Here is a 25,948-nt window from a genome sequence, read left to right as displayed (position 1 = left end):
TTCCCCTCTCCATATTTGTGCAGCTCAAGGCCTTCATGCATGCTTTTTTCTGACATGTAAGTGCATTATGGGTGCAGTCCGAGCTCTTCTACCTAATTAAGTATGTGATGGTGTAGATGATCACCCCTCAACCTCGCTCTTCCTCTAAAACACAACAATGGATGATTACTTTTACTCTGCAGATACATACTGTATGTCAGCTGGGACAGGATGCACGGGGGAGGAAAAGGGAAGCTGATGAAGAGACGCGCGGCTAAGCAGGTCCATTTCAAAACAGTGGTGACGGTGAAGGCGGAGATTTGTTGAGGTGGAGGAGGTGAGAAAGCAGTGTAGCCTAGACACGGGAGGGGAGACACATAGGAGGGACCGAGGGTGGGTGGACTGTTAGCACCTTAAAAGTTTCTTCTGTGGCGACTGCCAGAAAGAGCAGAAAGAGCAGTACTGGAAGAGTAAATAGAGGCTCCTCTGATTTTTTTCCCATCTCTTTTCTGTCACTTCTTTTTCTGTTCTTGTCCGTGCCTCTCCTTCCTTCCTTTTTGTCATCATCTACTCCTCTTCTACATACTCTGATGGGAGATCTCAGCAACTATGCTATTGTTCTGCTAGTTTGAAGAGGGAAAGGTGAAAGATTTCTTCTGACTGCAGGTACAGTAGGCTGCTTTTCATACTGTTTATTAGAATTTACTATGTACTTTGTTTCTTCTATTGTATTAATGATCATGTTTAATCCTCTAGCATGTTTTAAATACGTTTAAAAATGTATTAAATATGTGGACGCATCTGAATGGGTGAGTTCTATTCGACCAACTATGTTATTTTACCATGCATGTCTGGTATTTATTGCCTCTCTTGATTTAATAGGCTGTGATGTTATAGTCCAGGTATGCACTGTATGGTTTGCTGCAAGCAGTATACAGTGCACTCTTATAAAGTGTGCTGTTTTGGTCAGAAGTTTACATACACTTATCATGATAATGAATGTCATGTCAATTTTGGTCCCTTAATGATTTATTCGAACCCTTCTGTTTGTAGGGTGGGATGGTTATACAACACTAAAAACAAAACCTAGATGGACAAGATTTAATTCACTTTGAATTTTGCACAGCACTTTCAGTGTTAGTGCAGACCTGCCAACATGTATGAATTTGTTGTACTCAGCATGCAATTTGACTCTTGAAAACATTACGAAAACATTTCTGTCACCCAGTGGGGGCATGACAGAAAATAATTGAGAACCACTGATATAAATGACTCTACAGTGGCATTGTTATTGTAGCAGCTAACACGAAGAACTATCTTTCTGGCATAGTGAAGCGCCTCACTACTGAGATGTTACATGCCCACTCCATAACAATCGGATAGGACACCAATCTGTACTGACTGGGAAACAAGAACAACATATGAACAACTACGAATAGACAACCAAATTATCTGTAAAGTATTAGCCCACATTCTATGTTTTGTTTATAGACGGCTAGATGGACTGTGTTGTGATATCATGTGCTATGTGCTCCACGTATCACAATTATGCTGCATGTTCACGGCATGTATATAAAATGATAAAACGTTGGAGGTTTTTTAGAGGGCTTTATAGTGGAAATAGGTGTGTCCCAAGGCGTGCATTGTTAGATTCCTCATGCTAACTATTTTTCTCTCTTTAGAATGTACACAAAAGAGAAAGACATGTGGGGTTGGCTCCGTGGATCGTGGATGATGGGCAAAATAAAAAAAATAATTGCAGTTTTCCTTTTAACACATTTTTGGCATAATTCTGACTGGATATATAAGCACTACTCTTGGCGGAATTGAGGACAGGGTTTTGCGAAGGAGACAGAAGCTTTATTATAGCCTGCTTTATCCATTCCAAAACCAATTTTGATATGTGTTTGGCATCACTGTCCTATTGAAACACCAGTTGTGTCCAAATCGGTTAGAAGTAAAGTTCTATAATGAAGGCAGTCCTTCTTCAGGATTCCATCCCCATCCACTTTGTGCAGTGCACCAGTACCACTGAAAGAAAAGCTACCAAGAGCATGATTCTTCCACACCATGCTTGACAGTTGGTACAGCGTACTCTATTTGACTATTTGACAAACATACAGTAGTTCTGGTCATTGTGGCCAAATAGCTCAATCTTTGTCCTACATCTAGAAGGCATTTTGCTTCATTTCGGCAGCTGCACATTTCATTCAGGCGTGATGGTGTCAATTTCAGAGCAGGAACTTCTTTCTTGAACAACACCCTCTCAGCCCATGGAGATCAACTTGTGTAAAACTGGCTTCACTATCGTCAGTGACACTGGTGGTTTGCGCGGTTTCTGAACATCCTATTCAATTTCCAAACCTTGGCAAAGTGGTGACATATCCACAGTCACTCCTGTAAAATGGGTTCCGTATGGCCCCAAAAATCATTTCACCTTTCGTTCAAAAGGTTTCGTCTGTTGTAAAATTTTAGGTGTGGCGTTGCCTATTTATGTCCCTGGTGAGTTTGTGGGTTGTCCTTTTGTGCTTGTTATTGTGCCCCGGTTTGGCTGGTGAACAACTTCCCTGCATAAAAATAGATTGTTTGCCTGTCTGGCGGAAAAACATCAGCGTTTGCGGATTCTAATGAGTTCTGTCAAATTATTTTATCCTGCCAAAGAGACATCAGTCAATCACGCAGTCAATCATGATCACTAACAAGAAGTCAGTAGGGCTTGGCCTGGCCAAGCCAAAAGACATTCTGCAACTTTTTGCCCTCCTTAGAACAGGGGTCTGCAACCAGTAGCTTGGGAGCTACCAGTAGCTCGCCAGCTAATTTTGAGTAGCTTACCCAAGGGTCAAAGAATATTTGCTTAAACTTTCAGTATTTTAACTATCCAATACAGAAACTTTTCCTCTATTTATGAAAAATTACCAAAAAATAGCTTAAAGACATTGATCATTGAGTAGAGAGCTGCTTCGGTAATAAAGTACAATTTATGTTGTCAGTCATAAAAATAAAACAAAAATAGCTCACCACTTCTCTTTTTTTTTTTTGTTAAAGTTACTCTAATGCATAATGCATTAAAGCAATGCATACTGAAATACAAGGTACAGATGAACATTTTTGTAAATTGAATAGAAATTGCCGACTGATGTTCATGGCTGCCACTCACAGCTGCCCCTGTACACACGCACATGCCTGTAACAAGCGGACATACACAAACGCAGTCCCAGAGAAGCCATATTAACTTAAATGTATTGTATGAAAAATACAAGAAGGATGTTCCGACATCTACACCGTCAAGGTTCCTGTGTGTGTGTGTTATGTGGGTCGTAGCTTACATGCTCGGAGCAGGAAGAGGTACAGTAAGTACGCAGCGACAGTAATAGATTTGGGACAGCACCACACTGTCGAAATTGACGCTCTCAGGAACTAAGTACACAGTTTACAGTTATTACTTACTTCTTCAATAAGTTCTATTCTATTTATCCCGTTTTTCTATCTTCTTTATTCTATATTTCCTTTTCTGGAGTTCCAATTTAGTTCTAAATCGTGCATGTTGATATAAAATTCCTTGAATCCTTGAAAAATTGTCTTATTCAGCTCTGCTGTAAACAACGGTTTAGGTCAACTTTCATTCCACTCACAAGCAATCATATAAATTTCAAACTGCACGAATTGTTACCTTTATTATTGCCTGTACATTTCCATATACTGTATGTAGCTTTGCCATTTGCTGTTCAATCAATCAATCATGTATGGGTGTAAATGTGATCAGAGGGGTGTAGTCCAGGATGTATCCTATGACCCAAAGTCAGCTGGGATAGGCTCCAGCTCAACCGTGACCCTAAACAAAGCTGTAGAAAATAAATAGTAGATGAAAGAATATTAACTAGGATGATCCCATATTCAACAAATTACCAAGTGGGGGCAGTGTTGTGAAGCAATGTAAGTACTGCTGTCTCTCCCAGTCTCTCAACAGGAAATATTGGCCCGTGAACATGTACACATACATGTCTGGCGGGAATTGAAAATGCAAACACTTGCCTCAGTCTTTGAATCAAGCCCCAGTGTTCTTTATATTCCTCAAACTCTAGCCATGACATACAGTATGTGACTGAGAACGTTCCGAAACATCCGAAACATCTTTGACAGGAATCAGTATTTAATTAGTATTAGTATAATAGTATTTTAGAAAAAAAACACCCAAAATAAGTTCTGTGTGTGTCTGTGGTATATCCCCCATAACCTTCCTTTAAGCAGAAATGGGTCTGGGTTCTCATGAATTAAAATATCAATGTAACCTTGACTGCTATTCATTGGCAATAGCTCTTGTTGTGAGGACCTCAATTGGAATCAAATGTGGTGGTCTTGAGAGTAATTGTGTGGTCATCAGTGTGACAGCTTACAGCTGTTGTGGTACCAAAGGCCTCTGACATTCCTGGGAATGGATGTAATGACAAACATCTAGACAGCAGGCGGACTACAATCCTGTTCCAGAGTTTCCATTAATTGAACAATTCAGACAAAGAAAAACGTGTTAACAGAAAAACATAATAGTATCTATAACCAAAGACACAAATTCCAAAAAAGAATGATCAAAAAATGACACAAAACAACACACAAGTGGTGACATATCCACAGTCACTCCTGTAAAATGGGTTCCGTATGGCCCCAAAAATCATTTCACCTTTCGTTCAAAAGGTTTCGTCTGTTGTAAAATTTTAGGTGTGGCGTTGCCTATTTATGTCCCTGGTGAGTTTGTGGGTTGTCCTTTTGTGCTTGTTATTGTGCCCCGGTTTGGCTGGTGAACAACTTCCCTGCATAAAAATAGATTGTTTGCCTGTCTGGCGGAAAAACATCAGCGTTTGCGGATTCTAATGAGTTCTGTCAAATTATTTTATCCTGCCAAAGAGACATCAGTCAATCACGCAGTCAATCATGATCACTAACAAGAAGTCAGTAGGGCTTGGCCTGGCCAAGCCAAAAGACATTCTGCAACTTTTTGCCCTCCTTAGAACAGGGGTCTGCAACCAGTAGCTTGGGAGCTACCAGTAGCTCGCCAGCTAATTTTGAGTAGCTTACCCAAGGGTCAAAGAATATTTGCTTAAACTTTCAGTATTTTAACTATCCAATACAGAAACTTTTCCTCTATTTATGAAAAATTACCAAAAAATAGCTTAAAGACATTGATCATTGAGTAGAGAGCTGCTTCGGTAATAAAGTACAATTTATGTTGTCAGTCATAAAAATAAAACAAAAATAGCTCACCACTTCTCTTTTTTTTTTTTGTTAAAGTTACTCTAATGCATAATGCATTAAAGCAATGCATACTGAAATACAAGGTACAGATGAACATTTTTGTAATTGTTGATGTTTTAATACAAAATGTGATACCATCGTTTTGTTAATGTTTTGGCAAAAGACGTTTATTCAGTTTGTTTGAGTTGAAATAAGCTATGAAAAGTATCTCTCAGGAAAAAAAAAAAAGGTTGGTGACCTCTGCCTTACTATATATAGGGGAGTGTACAGTATGTGTATTTCAATCTGATCCTGTGTAAATTCAAGAGAAAACAAAATTCGGCATGGCTTAGGTGGTAGAGTGGTCGTCTCCCAACCGGAAGGTTGTGGGTGGGTTCAATCCTCCATGCTCCCGTGATCGTGTTGAAGTGTCCTCGGGCAGGACTGAACCCCCAGTTGCTCCCGATGCTGCGTCATCAGTAGGTAAATGTGCTCGCATTGGAGGTGGAAAAGCACTATACAAGTGAAAGACCATTTACCATTTCGTTTTATAAATCATTTACGATGTATGTAATATTATCACTCTATCCTGGAAAAAAGTGTTCAAATTAATACTTTAGGGCCCAAAATGTTGTTATAGACATTTAAACCGTTGAAATGAGTGTATGTAAACTTCTGACCAGAACTGTAAATGCAACACATTTTCAGGAAAGACCTTGCTCAATGTATTACTTTCAAGCATGCCTCTAACAAGAAGTGTATTGTGTAGCTGCCTGAGTCTGTTAAAGTATAACAGTATGAGTGAATGAGAATGCTTGACTGTGTTCTCTGTATGCCTGAGCAATCAGCTCTTCTTGACCTCTGGCAGACGTCTTTGACAGATATGCTCTTTGCGTGACGTGCACACTAACAACAACACACATGCATGTGCAATAGCACACTTCTTCTGGTAGTGTGTCAGGGGAGATGGCAATGATCCAAAATTTATTTGCTGGCGTTTTTGTGTTTTGTCAACTTGAACAGTGCTTCACAACACTGTAGTGATGTGAAGTACATGAGGAAAAAACTCATTACAAAGGAAGTAATTTATTTCACAAGATGTTGTGTTAAAAATTGTGGTTAAATTTTACAATAATGTCATAACAATGAGCGTTGTTTTCAGCAAATTTGGTGCTGAATTTAAAAAGTATCAGGATAGCTTATAGTACCAAAAAAGTGGAGGTTTGGCGGCCAAGCTGAAGAAGACGATTATCAAGGGTACATAAGAAATATCTTTCACAATGTTCCAATGTACTTTCCTCATGTACTTCTTTGTTTCTTTATTGACCAGGTCGTGTTTTATGTTTTAGTCACTGTCTGACTGTGTTTTTAGTAGTAGTGGGCAATTATAAAAACTTTAATCGCATGTTTTTGTGTGATTTGACACTGCCAGTGCATTCCATGCTGCAAAAACAAGTTACCCTTACAAACTCAACCTGCAAACTCCACACAGAGATGCCCAAGCAGAGATTCGAACCCGGGTCGTCCCGATCTCCTGACTGTGTGGCCAACATGCTAACCATGCTAACTTGCATATTCACACATATGCAGGTGGCTGTCTTTGAGGGTGCACAGTTTGGTGATGACTCAAAATTGTCTCCATTAAGTAAAGTTTCTGGTTAAATTTGTTGAATTATTCCAAATTTGCACCCTAACATTGTTGGGCCGCGTTTGCATCTGATCCATCCATTTAAACGTGACACTGAGCACAGTTATTATGTCTTCACAGCTGAACACCTACAGCCCATGCTGAGAAGAGGATGAAGGAAATGACTTATCTACAGTGAACGAGCTCCATCTATAAGCAATAATTCAGGCCTCTGTCTTGGGTTGCAAGAGTGGAATAGCAGCGTAGGACAGGGCCAGGCAAGCTGGCAACCGGTCTTCTAGAGGTCATGACTGAGATGGCTTCCTCTGATAGAACAAATCAGGGAATGTCTGGAAATGGAGAGGCTTCATCCAGTGAAAGGGAGACTGATATACTGGAGGATGAGGATAAAGGAGATGGCGTGGCAGCTCCTTCTTCTTCAGGCATGGCAAATAATATTTGCTCCTTTTCCTTTGAGGACCTCCCCGACGAGCCCATGACGTCAGCCCATGTCGACCACTCCACTCACACCAGGATTCAGCAGCAAATGCAAACTGAAAATAACTTTACATTAAGTGGAGAATACAGCTCAAACAGAATTCTAAAAGAGAAGCTGTCACATTTGGCGGCTCTTCATACACCAACCAGCGGGACCCGCAGCCAGAAACTGGTGGAGAGAGGTCTGCTGGATGAGGGTTACACATCAGACACAATGAACTCAATTTATTCCAAAAATGCTTGCCAAGAAGATGAGTTAGCCTCATTATCTACAGACATAGATGACTCAATAGAACAGTTGAACCAACTGATTTTGGATTTGGACCCCACCTTTGTTCCTGTTCCTACTGGCTGTCCCCCCCTGTCTCGAGCCACCTCCCTCAACAGCAGCTGCCTCAGTGATAAAGGAAATAATCATGTAACTGGTAAGACCTTTCAAAATAAACAATTTGTTTCAAGTATCTAACAGGATTTTCTGTTAATAGTGCAACAGATCAACGACTATTTGTAAGGGTATGGTAGTAATAGAGTAGGGTACTACTACAGTATATGGTGGCTAGTTGTATAAATTAATTTTGAGCATTTCGATATATGGGTGGGTCATTCAGTTTATACACTACTTTGACCGATACTGAAATATCTGAACAATCCCCATAGCCAGAAAGGGTATTACACCTTTGTTAGAGAACCGCACACTGGTATTAGAACTCTGCTCTGCTCATATCTGTCAACCTTCCCATTTAAGATCTAAGATCTAGAGTAGTTCTTTTTGATCAGGTGCATACATTTGTCACTCTGTGGGGGATACCAAAATAACATATCTGTACCATACCATCCATGCAACAACATGAATTGACCACAAAATATAGATTTTCTTTGACAAAAAGCACATAAACATTATACTGTGTGTTCAGTTCAACAAGCATTCAGTGGTATTTTCAGTACGGAATTTTCAGTTGAGTACAGAGGCGTACCGATTTCCCACACGATACACATTGAGTGAGGCATAGGAAGTGTGCCTCGCATCACGTGTCTACTCGGTTAACAAACGCGGTGCATACCAGCCTATGGCTAGCAGGAGTCAGGGCTAGCAATAGTGACGAGGAGAAGAGCCTGGAGACCCTCTTCTTTTATTAAAGTCTCCCTTTTGCCTTTTTGGGAACATGTTGCCTTCCCTGTGAAATACATAAACAGACAAAGACAAGTGGATAAGACAAAAGCAGTATGCAGACATAGTTCAGTAGAGATGCGGAAGCTGTAACTATGAATGTTGCACTTTAGACAAGAAGGACATTTAATTAACTAAAATTAAATAATAATATATAGTCATAATAAAATAATTCAGACTGCGTCTGTGTAGGCTCTCAGTCGTACAGGAGTTGTCCATCGAGGGAAAGGCTTCTTGAGACGTCATCTGTACTTCTGTGAAGAAGGTGTCGGACGTTTCGCTCCTCATCCGAAGAGTTTTGTCAGCGAACTAATAAGTGCTGGTAGCCTAGGCCTTAAATACAGTAAGATTCAGACTGTTACACTCCTACTTTTGTGCCGTAGTCTCAAAATGATGAAGTTTATGTTCCATGTGACTCAGTGCTACCGCTGTCTTTTAAGCCTGCTGGCAGACAATGACAGATTTACTATCTCTCATTTCCACTGTGGTGAAGCCTGGAGTAAGAGTTTTCTTCATTTCTTCTCTGACCTCCATCCTTGATTCATTTTCTGTTTCAGGAAAAAAAAAGTCATTGGTAATACGTACTGTCACCACTCCCCAGATTTAAGCGTGCAAAAGCAACACTTCCATCACAGCCATGTCGTCCATTGGTTCATTCAAGAAGCAGAGAAGTGGTGGTATCCTTTAGGGATTCTTCTCAGTGGTCCTCAGTGACCCATGGTGATGCAGCAATGCAAGGTCAACTCTGTTCTAATATTAACCTCTAACCCTGCATTTTTGAAAATCAGGTTGAACAGAGGTCTTGCCAGTGCCCCCTAGGACGTGGAATTTCAACACAGAAAATGGAGAATACGTCTTTAGATAAATGTACAGTAGGTCACAGAGTCTGTCAGTGGGCTAGTGATAAATACAGTATTTCTCAAGGGCATAATAAACACTGATATTTTACAGCGAAGATACTTGGACGATGACTATGTGCACAGAGGTGTTTGTATTACATGTTAGTAGATGAATTGAGTCAGGTATTTGTAATGATTAGGAATGCTTTGAAGTTGGACAAACATGATGCTTCCCATGTGCTTTTCATGGTAACTTCGTCTCTTTGGGCTGCATTCTTACAACTAGAGGAGTCATGCAGATACTTAAGGGATCAATGAAATTCTAGCAGGATGCAAAAGGGAAGTTTGAGTTTAACAAATGAAGCCCATCACACATTTTCTCTTCCCCTGAGAGTTAATATGATTGTTTATCAGCAGCCAGAGTGGCACTTCAGACTCCTGACCAGTTGATTCTGTGTCAAACCTCCTCCTGTCAGTCAAGCAACCTTCATTTCCAGCTTATCTGCTCTGCCCACTGGCAATAAATGTTCCCTACTCAATACCGAACCTGTTGTTTTTTTTATTGTTTTTGATTGTGACCAGATTGCGGGTACAAGACGTCGAAATGAGTTTTCGCCGTAGGATGGCTGGGCTCTCCCTTAGAGATAAGGTGAGAAGCACTGTCATCCGGGAGAGACTCAGAGTAGAACCGCTACTCCTCCGCATTGAGAGGAGCCAAATGAGGTGGCTTGGGAATCTGGTCAGGATGCCTCCTGGACGCCTCCCTGGGGAAGTGTTCAGGGCAAGTTCGACCGGTAGAAGGCCTCGGGGAAGCCCCAGGATACGTTGGAGAGACTATGTCTCCCAACTGGCCTGGGAACGCCTTGGGATCTGCCGGGAGGAGCTGGACAAGCTGGATAAGCGGTAGAAGATGGATGGATGGATGATTGTGACCAACATTGATTATTTGTCAATGAGGTTTATCTACAGTATATCCTACTATAAATTAGTACCTAAACAAAGTACATCAGTAGAGAGCAGGGTTCTAACGGTACACCATAATCATGGTATAGTACATACCTCAGTTTTAAGGTCAGGATTGTTTATTTTTAGTACAGTAAGGGAACAAAATGCAAATTGTAATTTTAAATTTCACAGTGGCACACCTTCATTACAGTACATTGTCTGGCTGACTGATTCCACATTGCTTTTGTCCCCACCTTCACCCTTGGTTTTATCTCTCTACTCCTTTTCAGGCTGGAAGCGGCAGAAGCAGGTCAGCGACGTGACTGACTACTCAAGTCTTTGGATGCTAAAACCTGGTTGTTTTGGTCCAGGATCAAGAGGGGGAGGACCTCACTGCTTTGGGGGCTCCTTGATCGACAGTCCCCCTTTCTTAACATCACAGGTAACATTTAGTATCCCAATAACAAATAATTATACAGTAAACGCCAGTTTATTTGACATGGGCCAGCACTCCTGATTACATTGATGTGGCAATAAATAGAAGCTGAAATCTGATTGGACAAAATAATGTAACATACATATACAGTACATACATATGAAGATAATAGACTGTCGGAAATAAATTAGTATAATTTAAATGTATGCCAGTGCTTCTGGTCATGGTTAGGCCAGCAGAGAAGGCCTTGCTGGACCTGACTGCACACCACTGCTATATACTGTAGTAGTAAAAAAAATGTGTGTATTATTTTCAAACTACAAATGCATGGTTGCTGATCATCACAATGTAACCTACTGGGTATCCTGCAATTGCGCTACTATACAGTCTATACTGTATACCATGAATGTTGTCCCAACAGGTCATCTCAAATAAAATTGTAAACTGTCTTTCAAACAACATTGAATCCGTGGAAAAACACCTTAACCTCCTTACAAAGTATGAATCCAAATCCAAATAAAACTGTGATCCGTGTCTGCTGCTGACCGGAAATTATGAATCCAGTACATCGACCGGGTTCTAAATACTTGTACTCACTACACTCTTCTATCTTTTCTTACTTGTATTACTTTTTCTTTTAAAATGTGATCGTCTTTGTAAAAATATGGTCTATGTGTTCTTGAGCTTTCAAAGCCTTTAGGAAGCAAAGGCTTTGCATTAACCTTATTCTGAATTATGAAGCTCATGATTGATTGAACAGTGAGTTCAGTGAGGTAAATTTCAAGGATCTCGCAAAAATGGCAGTACACTGAAGTACACCAATTTACCGTACTTGGGTTGAAAAATTTGAATTATGAGAGTAATGTTCACTGGTACTGTATCAGGAAATGCTTCACTGGAGAAATGTTATCAAGAACATTATCTTGAGCGGCACACACGCAACCCGGTTCTTTGCTATTCATAAAGCAATCTGATACTCGTGCATGCACACATACATTTTAGAGAATTTACGTCTTTAATTATGTCAATGTAAGCATTAGCACCAACATTTTAACAAAACAGATCCTTAGTCTATGTTGTAGGGAAGAATATGCCTTAACATTAATTAAGTTGCAAGTTAAACCTATTGTGAGGAAAATAATTATTTGATCCCTTGCTTAAGTTCACCCCCTTACAAAGGCATTAACAGTCCACATTTTTTGGTAGCTTTATTTGAACAGACAGAGACAGGATATCAAAAAAATCTGTAAAAAACATCAAATTAAATAAGTTTATAAATGAATCTCAATCCATTACAACGGATCAGAATCATCCCTACCCCACATGATGAGATCTGGTGAGCATGGAGCTCAGAGCAAATTTCCGGTGCTCTCCATCAAGCATCTTGTTGAAGAAACAGGATTAATTTGTGTGCTTCATGGGCACATAACTGGTCTGTGGGGCTCAAAATTCCTGCTGGTTGGGGGGGATCAAATACTGCTAAAAACTGCCATAAAGATTATGTATTGGTCATTTTGTTGTAAGGTTGATTTGTTTTTAACTAACTCAAATAGAGTATGTTTCCCCTCACAATAGATTGACGTTAGAGATATATTTTCCCTCTTTTCTTATTGTGTTTTAGTTGTGCTTTTTCTGTTTATTCTTAAAGCTGGCTGGCCTGAATAGACAGTCTTGTTTACTCCAAACACAGCTTGTACCCACACACACGTCACAAGACTGTTATCTGCTGGTGTGTGTGGATTTATCGCCTCATATGACTGTGGAAGAATTATTGATCCTGGTTTCCCTTGTCCCATTCCCTCCTCCTTGCTTTATCTGTTCAAGCACAAGTTAAAGAGTGTAGACAACAGTGGACCAAGCAATAGCTCTGAATTTGTCCCAACGACTCCAGCCTTCCCAGTGTCTCCGCCAACACCGTATGGTAAGAGATAATCACAATGTTTACACACACACAATATCCCTGCATTAAGCAGAATATAGTAAATATTCAGAAAACCTTTGAGACATGCAAACAAGACACCTTTTTCAGGTTTCTAATTCCAAATCAAGGTCAAACCCAATTTGAACCCCTGGCTTATTAGTTCATATATGGGTAAACACATACATCGGAAAATACATCCAACGGGAATATACATTCGGAAGTGTGCATGCTAACTGCTCAGATTGTCCATTCTTGTAACTGTTGATAATGTGTACAGTATATAATTCATGGTTTTAATCAGCATTTGAAGCGAAACCGCCAAGGCAACAAAATAAAGGCAAGTGGAAAGAACAATACGTTTTTTCTGACATCATGACATTATTACCAACAATACAGGTAGTCCTCGAGTTACGTGTGAGTTCTGTTATTAGACTGTGATGTAACTTGAGTTTTGGTGCAAGTCGGATCTTATTGGGAGGAAGAAGTGAGAGACTAATGAGACCACTACACTGCTTATACTCTTATCACTGTCCATTTCATAGGAGCAGCTCCTTTTTCCTTCATGATGGTCGACATGTTTCAGCAGCTTGGACGGGGCAGGAAACCAGTGTTGATTTCTTCACTGAGCGTCTTACAATGTCTAACTTTAATTTCACTTTCACTTTTATGCGCTGCCGCCAGACAAATCTGCCATAATCGAGATTAAACTTAAATAGTTAACTAAAAAGAACAAAAGTGATGGTGCCCTTTCTCTCAGTGTAGCAACGTGTTACTCTGCCAGTCTGCCAATGTTTTTATCCCCCTTTTTATTACTCCGCCACTGGCATGTAACTACTTCTCTTTCTTTTTGTACGTTATGTAGTGCGTACGTACGTAACCATGAAACGCTGAAACTTGGAACGCCGCAAATCGAGGACCACCAGTATTCCGAATATGCTGATTGACATGTAAACAGATATATTGTTTTATATATATATATATATATATATATATATATATATGAAATATATGAAATACTGAAATATTGTGTGTATGTAATGTAGTCATTGTCAACATGGTCTTACTCAGTGGTGTCCAAAGTCTGGCCCAGCATGTTTTTTATAGGACCATGACTTATATCCCAATAAAAAAATTCAATTAGGGTCACACTAAAAATACAAATACAGTGGAACCTTGGTTAGTGTCTGTTTTGTTAGCATGTTTTTTGGTTGTCAGAGTTTTGCCTCTGTTGTGTACATTCTCCGATTAGCATACTATATGGCCCACATCCTGTCATATTATTAATACACGACATGAGTCCAACTGTGTTCTTAATGTATTTTTATCACAAATGTCCTTGTTAGCATCCTTAGCTTGCTAACAAAATGGCAACCCGAACCCAAAGTCAGCTATGTTGCCTGTCTATGTTGCCATCAGCGGTTGACTCCCAAAAATGTTAATAGAAAACAGGTTTTTATAGTTTTTATAGTTTTACAATTATAGTTATAGTTTTACATCCATAAAACAATAGTAAAAAAGACAAACGAAGGGGATAAATTAACATTTGAGCTTACTTTTACCCTCACTGAAGACAAGACTTTTCCCAAAGACACTATGTGGCAGCGAGATCAACACCTTCTTTAACACCACCTTCGTTATTTCTTCAATTCAATGGTGTTTTCCACATTCTTTATCAAACTGCTGGCAGTTGCAACTTTGTTTGGCTCATTTATTTAGGTGAGAAACACTATTGAATTTTAAAAATAACTATGGCAAAACAGGGAGGCGGTATTGAAGAGGAAGCTGTTGATCTTGCTGCCACGTGTCTTTGGGAACAGTCACGTCAAGAATCACGTCTTCAGTGAGCGTAAAAGTAACCTTAGGTATTAATTTATCCCTTTCATTCATCATTTATATGTGTTTATATGCATTTTTATACGTTTTATACATGTAAAACTATAAAATTGTGTGTTGTGTTAACATTTTTGGCTTTCTGGAGCAGATGAATTGGATTTACATAATTTCTTACAGGAAAAATTGATTTGGTCAGCATCCATTTTGGTTGTAGTCAGACATTTTGGAACGAAATAATGACGCTAACCAAGATTAGCAAGGTAACCACTGTATACAAGGTTAAAAGATGAGAGAAGAAAGAAGTTGAAGAAGACAAGAAGCTGTCAAACGGTACAAATAACATGCAACTGATGTGCTCAACCACTTTAAATAGATTTTTACAGATATGGCCCTTGATGGAAAATGTTTGGACACCTCTGCTCTTGGTACTGTATTTGTATGTGATGGAATCGTATCTGTTTCATTTTTCCCTTCCCAGTGAAACACTTTTCTGAGTTTTCTCACATCAAGACTGGTGGCCAGTGCGGAAAAGACAGCTGGACACAAGGTACAATTTCTTTGTGAGCATTTATATATGCAGAAGTGCCAGCATGTAGAATGGATTTTCTGCTTGACTGCTGAGGAAGGTTGAACTCAAACATCCACTGCTGCTGGCTGCTAGACAGGGTTCAAGAGCTGGCTGGAATGTTCTCTTGGCATAACACACACGCACACGCACACACACACCCACGCACACACACACACACACAGACCTGGCAAGTATGTTGTTGCTATTGGTGTGCAATGTGGGTATGACTTTGTTTTTGGTAAATCTAGTAAAAGGAGAGAAAGGTCTTGTTCTGTGGTTTCAGTATTTGGATCTTATAGTTTCAATTGCTTGTGACTTTGTCTTTGTATTTATTTATTTATTTTCACGGTTGGCGTGATGGTTGTTTGGAAAGCAGATCTTAAGGTTCACGGAGAACAGTTGATGCTTGGATGTCTAATAATATATTTGGGTGATAAAGGAAGACCTCTGCTGACAGGATGTCCACTCACATCCTGTTCTGGGAGGGGACAGGGGTAGAGGGGAGGGTCTTTTGTTGCTGGGACATCCTGAGGGACAAGTGCCTAAAGGGTGAGCGGTATGTGCCACACAACTTCAACATCAGTTTCTGTAATGGTTAGGTAATGCTGCTCACGCCACCAGCTGACATAGTTTTGTGGAAATTGGTTTGTGTAATCTTGCTAATTCAGTACACTAACATGTTGGTTAGGTTATTAGAGACTCTAAATAACCGATTGATTGTTTTGATTGACTCAGTGTAAGATGATGGTGAAACTCACTGAGAAGTCAAACTTCTTGTGCATTCCTACACACATAATGCCCAGGCTGAGTTAGACACACCAGCAATGCCATATGCCAACTATGCTACGTTTATGTGTACGATACGATGTGCTGTCTTGCATGTGCTGCCTTTCAGCTGTTCTGTGTATGAGTGTATATCAGTTGTTTCTCAGGACTACTGTCGTCTCTCGCTTCATTGCGTTTCGAGCATCGCTTCCTCTATCACGGTTTTTCAAAAATGAATTCATAAATGATTGCTGTTTTGTGGTTGACTATGGCCACTATTAGTACAAAAAATGCATATTTAAACAAATGTTATGTATGCAAAGCAGCCACTCACCCATCTTAATATTGCTCAAATTTATAAATAAGATATAAAAGCATTTTTCTCCCTTATTTTTTTTGAAAACAACAAAAGTGACACTGATTCAAAATCAGAAATATTGTGATTTATTGTGGTTTTTATCTAAGTGCAATTTTTACTAAAAGAGACTAAGAGTCCATTTGATTTTCAGTGATTTTTTCTCATATTTTTTGGTTTTACATTTATTATGTTGTTTGTTTAATTTATTTTATTTAAAAGCTCTTGACATTCCAATTACAATGTTAATTACTCTTGAGAAATGAAAGTTGCTTTTGATACTCTGTACTCACATTATTATGCCCTATATTATTATCATTACATTAATGAAAAAAATGGTCTCAAAATAGTTTTGACACTAATATCGTTTATTGACAATAATTTGTGGGACAATTATCGTCCAGCAAAATGTGTTATCGTGACAGGCCTGTGTATGTATGTGAGGCTTGTACCTCATTAGGGTCGCGGGGGTATGCTGGAGCCTATCCCAGCTGACTTCGGGCGACAGGCGGGGTCGCCAGCCTGTACCATTACTATTACTATCGTCTACTGCAAAGTGATGCAGCAATACGGAGCATTCTTCCACTGTGCTACTCATACTGATTTCAGTCATACATGTATTTATAAATGCAGTATATTATGCAATGACAAGTCTGACCTTTGCATATGACGCATAGCTGTTTATTAATAACAAATCTAGTTTGATATGTATGATGGTATTTTGACGTATTGTGTGCAGCTAGATTAATCCTTTGAAGGGTACCTCTGTTTGTTTATTGTACATATTTAGAAAGAGCATAGAGGCATCAGGAGATGAAGCAGTGGAATGGTTCTTTTCTCAAATGGCTGGGCTGAACTATTTCAAGAAAACAACGACCCACTCTCTAGTCACAGAGACCACCGCTTCCTGTTTACCACTGAAAAGCCAGATGACAGTCTGGGAAAGAATCTGTTTGTCCCGTTGGGACAGTTAGCTTCGGCATTTCAATTATTTTCATGTCATGTTTACAGTGATTACTGTAATCACAACATGACCTGAGGCTGTGGCGATGCAAGAAGTGATAAGTGATGACTGGGCTGAACCCTCCAGCAAAGTTCCACTGTATTATCACAAAGATAATTTCTAAATCGTGCTGTTTTGTGGTTGAATCTAGCCTATTATTAGTAAAAAAATATGCATTTTTAAGCAAATTTTACCTATTTTTGGCCAAAATGAAGCATGTCCAAGCATAAAAATGGTAAATAAATAAATAAAATAAATAAAAATATAAGCCATTAAAAAGACGCATTCAAAGACATCGTGATGTGTGGTATTGTACACTGGTCACTAGGTGTCAGTAATGTTCATTGATCAGACAGCCACCGCAGAAACTGGAAATTAACAAGGACCAACAGCAAGAAACTCCGCCAATCCTAACATGTGTGCTCTATATTATGTCTTATTTTCGTTAATTATGTCTACTATATTGTGTAATACGAGCGTAAAGATGACTATGGGGTGTTATTTCCGGTCTAGAGGACTCTTATAATTATTTTTAAAAAAAATGTATTTATATGGTTGTAAAGGTTTGCTCTAACTAAATAACTAATTTATAAATAAGGAATTCTACTTTGTGGAAATTCACTCATCACGGTCACGTCTGAACCCCATTAAGCATGATAAATGAGGGATGACTGTATAAGTATTGTAATACCTGATTATTTATACTCATTAATTTCACAATGAAATATCTGCTCTGAATGACTAATAACATGGATATTAAAAAGTAAGAGTACATAATATAGTATATAATAAGAGTATGTAAACATACAGTACAGAGTACAGAGACAGTCAACATACAGAATGACTCTTATATTATCATTCATCTTCCCAACAATCCAGACATTATTGCTGCTGTTTTTTTCTGAAGCTGTCTTCATAGTGAGGTATCACAGTCACAAGGTACACTTTGTTACATAACTTCCCCTTTTTTATGTACGTGTGTGCCTGTGAAAGCGACTCGCAGAAGCAGGTTTGAGCCAGAGGAATGTAAATAGTATAAACTGAGCTTTGGAGGCAGATGGTTCGCTCAGACAAACACTTGACTGTCTGAAACCTTAGGGATTAAAGGTCAGGGAGAATGTCAAAGGGTGTGGCCGAGATACATTACATTACATTACATATTTTTTATTCCTCAACATTCCTCGTTTTATCCCATATGTATGAGTGTAGTTCTTTAAAGTGATAAGCAGGCAGAAGGGGTTGAAGGGGCTGAAGGGGTTAAAAACAAGGAACATTTGATCACTGAAACAAAGGTAAATGCAACACAGTTCAGCCAGGAGTTTTTTGGTGAAATTTATGATGTGCTCAGATTAGCCTCCTGGCAGGAGACATGGTCATGGATGCCTGCATGCCTTTGCCCCTGTGTTTGAAGTTCGGGGTGGGCGGATCGATACAAATGTCAATAGTATCGATACCAAGGGTAGCATCAGTATCAGATCGATACTCGTGTGATGAGAGCAATATTTTTCAGTTCTCTTCAATGTTTATTATAGAAATATCTGTGATTTATTGGTTATGTTGTTACAGTGTTGATATTGTTATATTCATGTACAGAAATTCCTCGTTTATCGCAGTTAATTGGTTCCAGACCCGACTGAAATAAGTGAATTTCCATGAAGTAGATTTCCTTATTTATAAATTTAATATTTTCGTAGTTAGAACATAGAAAACATGTTTACAACCTTCTAAATACGGGTTTAAACATTATTAGTGCCCTCTAGACATGAAATAACATCCCAATGGTCACCTTTACACTCTTATTACCCGATATCGTAGACGTAATAACAGGAAATAAGACATATTAGACATAAATTAGATACAATATAGACTCACAAGTTGGGAGAGTTCCTTGTTTTTTCTGAAAAGCGTACTTCCTCCGATGGCTATTGTCTCATCAATATAACATTGCTGACACATTGTGACCAGTCTAGAGTACCACATATTACATCTTTGAATGCATCTTCTGAATGCCTTGGTTTGATATTTTCTGTAATTTAGCCATTTTTATGCTTGAAAATCTTAAATTTAAACCAAGAATACGTAAAATTTGCTTAAATATGCATATCTTTGAGTAATAATAGGCCAAAGTATAATCCATCTGTAAAATCTCTCTATACCTTTAAATGTAATATTTATTTGTATCTCTACATAATATGTACAGTATTTCATATTTATATACCTAGTAATATATATCTAATATGTGTCCTCTTAATTAATTTTAATTAATTTTGGTCCGTAAGCACGCGACCCGAAAACTAGTAATAGCACACATGGGGCAAGTATGCAGTGTGTGCCTGCGCAGCTGCACCGAGGAGAATAACGCTAATCGCTCATTTGTTAACTTTGTAGTTCATTATGTCTTGCAAGCGGCCGTGCGCCAAAGAAAAGGAAAGCCCTTACCATGAAAGTGAAAACAAACATCATAAAAAGCTCAGAAAGAGAAGAAACGCACACCAATATTGGCCTCTATTTTGCTCTCAACCGCTCGACTGTCCCGGCCATCATTAAATATCAAGAGTGTTGAATGCTAATGAATGTTAGAGGGGTCATGGATTCCAGTGTATTGTTTGTCTAAAATCTCTGTCCTTTGTTTTATTCTGATTATAATCATGATCAAGACATTATTGGCAACATCACAAATTCATTCAAGGATCGTGAAAAATTTTAAGTAAAAATGATTGGTATCAGTATCGGCATTGGCAATACATGCTCTGTATTTACTGTATCGTATTGATGCCAAAGTTGCAGTATCGCCCACCCCTTGCTTGTTGCGAGCAGATGGTAGGAGTGGACACATACCCTGACGGAGAGGCCATAGAAACGCCCACATGAAACCCCCCCACGCCAACAACCACCACGATTGCCACCCTCTTCTCTCTTTAGTCCATAAAATACCACATGTAACCTTTGACCTCCCTGCAATCCATTCTGATTGGTGTGAAGTCTTTGCCCAGACTCAACAATGCTCCGTGGTCAGTCAGAGGAAGAGGAGGAGGGAGGCATGAAGAGGTTGGAGGTGGGGGTATTCTCTACCTCTCTCTCCCTTCGTTGTGTCCCTCCCCCCGTGGAAACACAGAAGGCGAGTGGTGTCACAACAAGCTTATTTTTCCATCAGTGGGACGAAGAAATTGGCCATGGCGACCTAACAAACTGATAAATAGCTGGCGTGAGACAGAATCCAGATTGTTCTTAGCGTACTGAAGTGACCCAGAGAAGAAGAAAGTTTGACCAAGTATAACGGGAGTGTTTCATTCACACTGGAAGCTACAGCGTACAACAGAGAGAAGCATAGAGCAGGAGATCTGTGGGCAAACAGGAAACTGGCCTATTAAGTGTCACATCATGACTGCATCTCTTGGTATGTACAAGTAAATGCTCATGTCTCTTATGTTATTCATCTCTTTTATTCTCTTTTTTGGTCTGTCCATGCCTGAGATTTGAAAGGAGTACACACTGAAATAACCCTCAGTCTTCCAAGTCTGCAGACATATTTTGCATTTATTCATCTCAGATGGCCTTCCCCTTTCCAAAACACACTCACATGCAAAACCCATTCAAGTAAAGGTTTTCTATGTCTAGGTGATTACTTGTTTTTGATTGGATTTGTTTAATTTTTTGGATAGTAGTTTATTTACTGCAGGAGTGTCCAAAGTGCGGCCCAGGGGCCATTGTTTTTAAGAGATTTGAGTATATTCTTAGATATTATACTCATTTGCTTGGTCACCGATAACACAAAGATGGTTTGTTTAGACGGTTTAGCATATATTGACCTACACTGGGCAGGTTTTAGTATCTTTCAGCCTTAGGCTTGTGAGGCTTACTCGAAAGACAACATATCCAAAATAAAAGTAACAAATGTTTTTCTCTGCATCTACAAGGTCTACAAAAAGGTCTAAAAAAACGGCGTTTGGTCTTTTTTTTTCAGAATACTGAATCTCAAATGTGCGGGGATTAACTGTAATGTGTGAACTATGGTCAGGAACTGTAAATGAATGAAAAAAAAGAGATTGTTCGGTGGAAAATTTGGGCCATTTGCCCAATTGAACATTTCTGAGGTCAGACTTCACTGATTTCGGACGAGCAGATCTGGCTGTTCAAGGTCAGCCCAAAGATGTTTGAGGTGGTTGAGGTCAGAAAAGGTCATTCACAGCATCAGTTAGTGTCACAAAATTGACCTGTATTTTACATAGCGGAACATCAAATGACTCACGAGCCCAGTCGCTATGGTGGTGGTTATTTTCTGTCATGCCACCACTAGGGGACAGAAATGTTTTTACCCTCGCGATAATATCTATTTATTTATCTGAACTGTACAGACTGAACTCGAAACTGAAACCAGCAAAATGCAACAAAATGGAGAGCAGTAAAGCTTGTAAGTGTCAAAGCGTCAAATTGCATGTTGAGTACAAAAAATTTGTACATGTTGGCAGGTGTGCCCTAAGATTGAAAGTACTCCCTCTGCCTCGCATGCCCCTCTGACAATTCGCCACGCCCCCCCAGGTGGGCCCGCCGTGCTATTTGAGAAGCACTGCACTAGCCGCAAAAAAACATTTTTGGTATATTCACTTTTTTATTACATAACAGCACAAAAGCACTAGCTGCATTCAAAACAGTGCAATTTACCATTCTGTGTAGTACACACAGCAGCAGTTACTTATTACATTTGTGGCTCTAAGTGCAACAGAGTTGCTCTTTTCCTATATAGTAATATATTTTATTGTACAGGTTGTCACAACCCACAACAACCCAGACCCGTTAATGCCTTCAGGAAATTGTTGGCGGATATACCACACACCAAGTGGAGCATGCAGAGCACATTAGTGATATTTTCTTATAAAAAAATACTACTCATTCATGTCAAATATCTGTGATGTTACATATAGTAAAGGAAAGTTAGGTGTAGTTTTTATTCAATGTTTGCATGATCGTAGTGTCCTGTAAAATATAGACCGAGCACTGGCTCTTTTCCTTAAAACGTACTTTGGAAGAAAAAGTGATGATTACTTCACCATATGGGCAACGTCTCAGGAAATTTGAATAGCTACAAAAGTCGATTGTCCGGACCCTTTTCTGTGGAATATATTAAATATCTCGGTTAGAATTTGAAAGTAATCTACTTCAACATCAACATAGGCTTCGCGCTGCCCCTCAGCTATGTAGTGAATGACTATGCTTTGTTATTTTTAAATATGCTATTATATTGATTTATCCTTGACTAAGATAATATATTCACCCATAAACATCAATCTGTCAACAATGCAGTGATGTCACTATACTTTCCATTTACTTTTCCTACCCTTCAGACTCGGCTCTCCGCTGGCTATTATTCCTCTGCAGCTGCCTCATAACTTGATCTCATCGCTGCCCCATAGCTGAGTTGATAAAGCCGGCTGTCCAAACACCAAGTGAGGGCAGAGGAATGTGGTTGGCACATGCCTCCTACACTTGACAGCTTTGAATAGAAACTGGCGGGAAGGCACCGCAGTCACTGATCTTAACTGAGTTTTACTGAATGACAGAAAACTCATTGCATTCTCATGTAGGGCTAACTCGGAGCAGTCACTTGGCTAAAAGAATGCATGCACACCAACGGTAGCGGTTCACACAGCTGACTTTTAAGATGCTGGTGTGAGGCAAAGTAATCATTGTGCTACTTTTTTGAAAGACCTTCGCATATCCGGCGTGTGCTCTTGAGAGCTTACCCTGTCAGTGCATAATGGAACGACCTGCTTGTGTTTTGTGATGCACCTCTGTTGACGCTCTAAAGTCAGAATAAAGCGTCGGATTTTGTGTGACTCTAGGGACTCTGCCGTAATAACACTCCACATTTAACTTAGTGCTGTCGAGATTTAAAAAAAAAAGAGATTAATAAACTATGATTGTAATTAATTGATCTAATTAATCTCTTTTTGAAATCTCACCTAAATATTGCATAGAAAAACGCTCACTTTGAGGTATTTTCCTTTAAATTCATTACATTATTGTGGCAGACCAAAATACTGACATACGGCCGTCCCTCGCTACATCTTCGGTTCGAACATCATGCCCTCACTCTCTGTAATTTTTTTCAAAACTCAATTAATTAATAAATGTTGGCTCTTTTGTGGTTGAAAATGGTCTATTATGAGTAAAAAAAAAAGCATATTTAAGCAAATTGTGCGTATTCATGGCCTAAATTAAAAATTTCCAAGCATCAAAACAAGTAAATGAATGAAAATATAGACATAAGGCATTCAAAAGACGAGATACGAAGTGTAACACAATATCTGTGACTTGTTACGTGCTCCTTTAAGGAGCGGGGCGTGGGAAGTGACGTGTATGATGTCAGCTGGCTAGAGTAGTAGTTGTTAGCTGAGTACTAGCAGCAGGTTAGCAGTGTAGAAAGGCCGACAGCAGCTGTTATGTGAATGTTCATTGCATGTCATCTCTGCTTGTTAATAAAGCGATTGTAGTGCATCATGAGTCTCTCCTTAACCGTAAACAGCAGCCGTAAATTAGAATTCTTCACTCGTTTCTACGTGTATTTTTTTTACTTTTTTGTGAACAACTGAACGATATAGAAATTAGGGCTGTTAAACTAAACTAAACTAACTAAATGATTCAATTTTGTAATCAGAAAAGTCACAGTTTTTTTGCGTCAATCATGCTTAATCACCATTTGCGACTATGTCTGAAATATGACCATTTTTACTGTATTTTAGTAACAGAAAAACAGGGTAGGATTATATATGTGTGTATGTACTATATAGTGTTAGTGATGAGAATATCAATGAATTTCCGGAAAAATGAAGTCAATAGTGTAAAATAATTCAACAAAGGTAAAGACTACTATTGGCTGTCATTCAAATCCATTGAGAGCTTATTCCCTGAAGTGAGTTTTTATTTGTAAACAATATTATAATATATAAATATAACAATATGTGCAAGGTAACAATAAGACATTTGTGAACAGAGGAGAGAACTGACAAATATCGTCACGCTAGTATTGATCTGATACTGATACTACCCTGGGTATCAATACTATCATTATTTGGATCGATCCGCCCACCCCTCTTGGCTTGAACACAAGTGGGTTAGCGAGCTTCGACCCAAACTAAGCAGGCTTTGTGTTCACTCAGAGCTGTGCAAGGGAGTAGAAAACAATGGACAAGCTTGAATGTTTTAAAAGAACATACAGAAGTGTCAACACTTTGAATTTGTGCTAAAAAAAAAAAAGAAAAAATCTAATTTAACAAAATCATTTTTTTGAATTTCTAATACTACTAAACAAAGGCCAATTTGATCATTTTATTTGATAACAGTGAAATTAGTTTGTAAATATGCGTGTTCTATAAACAGTAATCCCCCATTTATCGCAGTTCCAAACCCAACTGTGAATTTCCGCAATGTAAGATTCCTTATTCATAAATGGTATATTTTCGTAGTTAGAGCATAGAAAATGTGTTTACAACCTTGTAAGTATGGTTTTAGCATTGTTAGAGCCCTGTAGACATGAACTAGCACCCCTATAGTCAACATTACACTCATATTACTCAATGTAGCAGACAACATAAGAGTAAACAAGCAATTTAAGACATAAATAAGTCTAGTGCTCGTGTGTGTTACTATAAATGTGTTCCCTAGGGGGCCTGAAAGAGAGATGGACAGGAAGTGATGTCAGGGGTTCAGAGTGGAGTTTCAAACCTGCAATAAAAACCTGTTGTTCCGGCAATCAAGCCTGAGCCCTCTGTCTCACTGAACATTACATAACATTACTACTACTGAACAGTGGAAAAACATGTTTTGTGCTCTGATCATTCCATTGTCATTGTGAAGCGAGAATTAGTCAACCAATAAGTGGATTCCAGTGTATCTAGCTCGACCTGGTAGCTAGCGTATTTTCAAAAAGTAATTAATTAATAAATGATGGCTGTTTTGCGGTTGACGACAGCTTATTATTAGTTACAAAAATGCATATTTGTCATCCACACTCCTTATGTAAGACATGAATACACGTCTTTCTCTTTTCCGTGCATTGTAAAGATGTAAAAACAGATAAAAAGAGGCAACTCATCACTGCACGTAATGGAACACGGCCTACAGGAACTGATATTAAAACACTTCCAAAAACCTCCAACAAGGTTTTATGCCTCAGAGTTTGTTTGGGCTCCGGAGACATGAGATAATACGCTTCTGGGAGCAACTCTTGCGTCGGACGTTATCGGCAGTAACAACGGACTACCGAAGAAGGAAGAAGAAGCTCTGCGATTGGGTGACCCACCTCTGTAATGGTGGAAAAGAAAAGAATGAATCTAATAATGTAACTGATTTATTTCCAGTGTTTACGCTTGATTTGTGTTTTTGGTGGCATTGATTTATGGGTGCTGCTGAAGCACTAAATCCATCAAAGTCCCACGTGTAATTGTATAAGCTTGAGGTGATTTATTGTAGCATGTCGTGTGGCGCTGCAAGTGAAGTTAGTTGAAAAAAGGCTGGACTCATCCACATTCCTTCATCTCCATTCCTTGAATGAAACGATTGGGTGAGAGGTGGGAGTGATGGGGGGCCGGGCGGGGGGCGTCTGTCAGAACAAGGAGCTCTTTGACTGTTTGCAGTGACTCATGCTACTTCAGGCTTGCCTGTGCTCATGTTTGCTGCATGACACACTGCTGTAGGAATGTCAGGATGTCAATCTGGGATGTTTAAGCTTACATGCCACCCTTTTACATGCTTCACTTGTTCTCTGTCATTGAATTATCAATTATCT

The 25,948-nt window shown here is 39.2% G+C and overlaps 1 protein-coding gene across 6 annotated transcripts in view; it reads left to right on the top strand.

Moving 5' to 3' along the window:
- Window positions 1–82: 82 nt before the first annotated feature.
- si:ch211-191a24.3 (tensin-3) overlaps window positions 83–25,948 on the top strand; it is a 42,309-nt gene continuing 16,443 nt past the window's right edge. For 3 of the 6 annotated variants that reach the window (XM_054789470.1, XM_054789469.1, XM_054789468.1), the window contains exons 1-5: window positions 91–645; window positions 6,974–7,755; window positions 10,573–10,724; window positions 12,543–12,639; window positions 14,951–15,019. In XM_054789470.1, the coding sequence (XP_054645445.1) occupies window positions 7,140–7,755; window positions 10,573–10,724; window positions 12,543–12,639; window positions 14,951–15,019 (934 nt within the window). In that variant the 5' untranslated portion in view covers window positions 91–645; window positions 6,974–7,139. Of the gene's footprint in view, window positions 646–6,973; window positions 7,756–10,572; window positions 10,725–12,542; window positions 12,640–14,950; window positions 15,020–25,948 lie in introns of all 6 variants that reach the window. The other 3 variants (XM_054789472.1, XM_054789471.1, XM_054789467.1) reach the window with 3 other exon arrangements.

The sequence above is a fragment of the Dunckerocampus dactyliophorus genome, chromosome 10 (assembly GCF_027744805.1).
Source record: "Dunckerocampus dactyliophorus isolate RoL2022-P2 chromosome 10, RoL_Ddac_1.1, whole genome shotgun sequence".
NCBI classification, from domain to species: Eukaryota; Metazoa; Chordata; class Actinopteri; order Syngnathiformes; family Syngnathidae; genus Dunckerocampus; species Dunckerocampus dactyliophorus.
The sequence above is the reverse complement of the archived record's forward strand: the minus strand, read 5'-3'. Positions and strand labels throughout refer to the sequence as shown.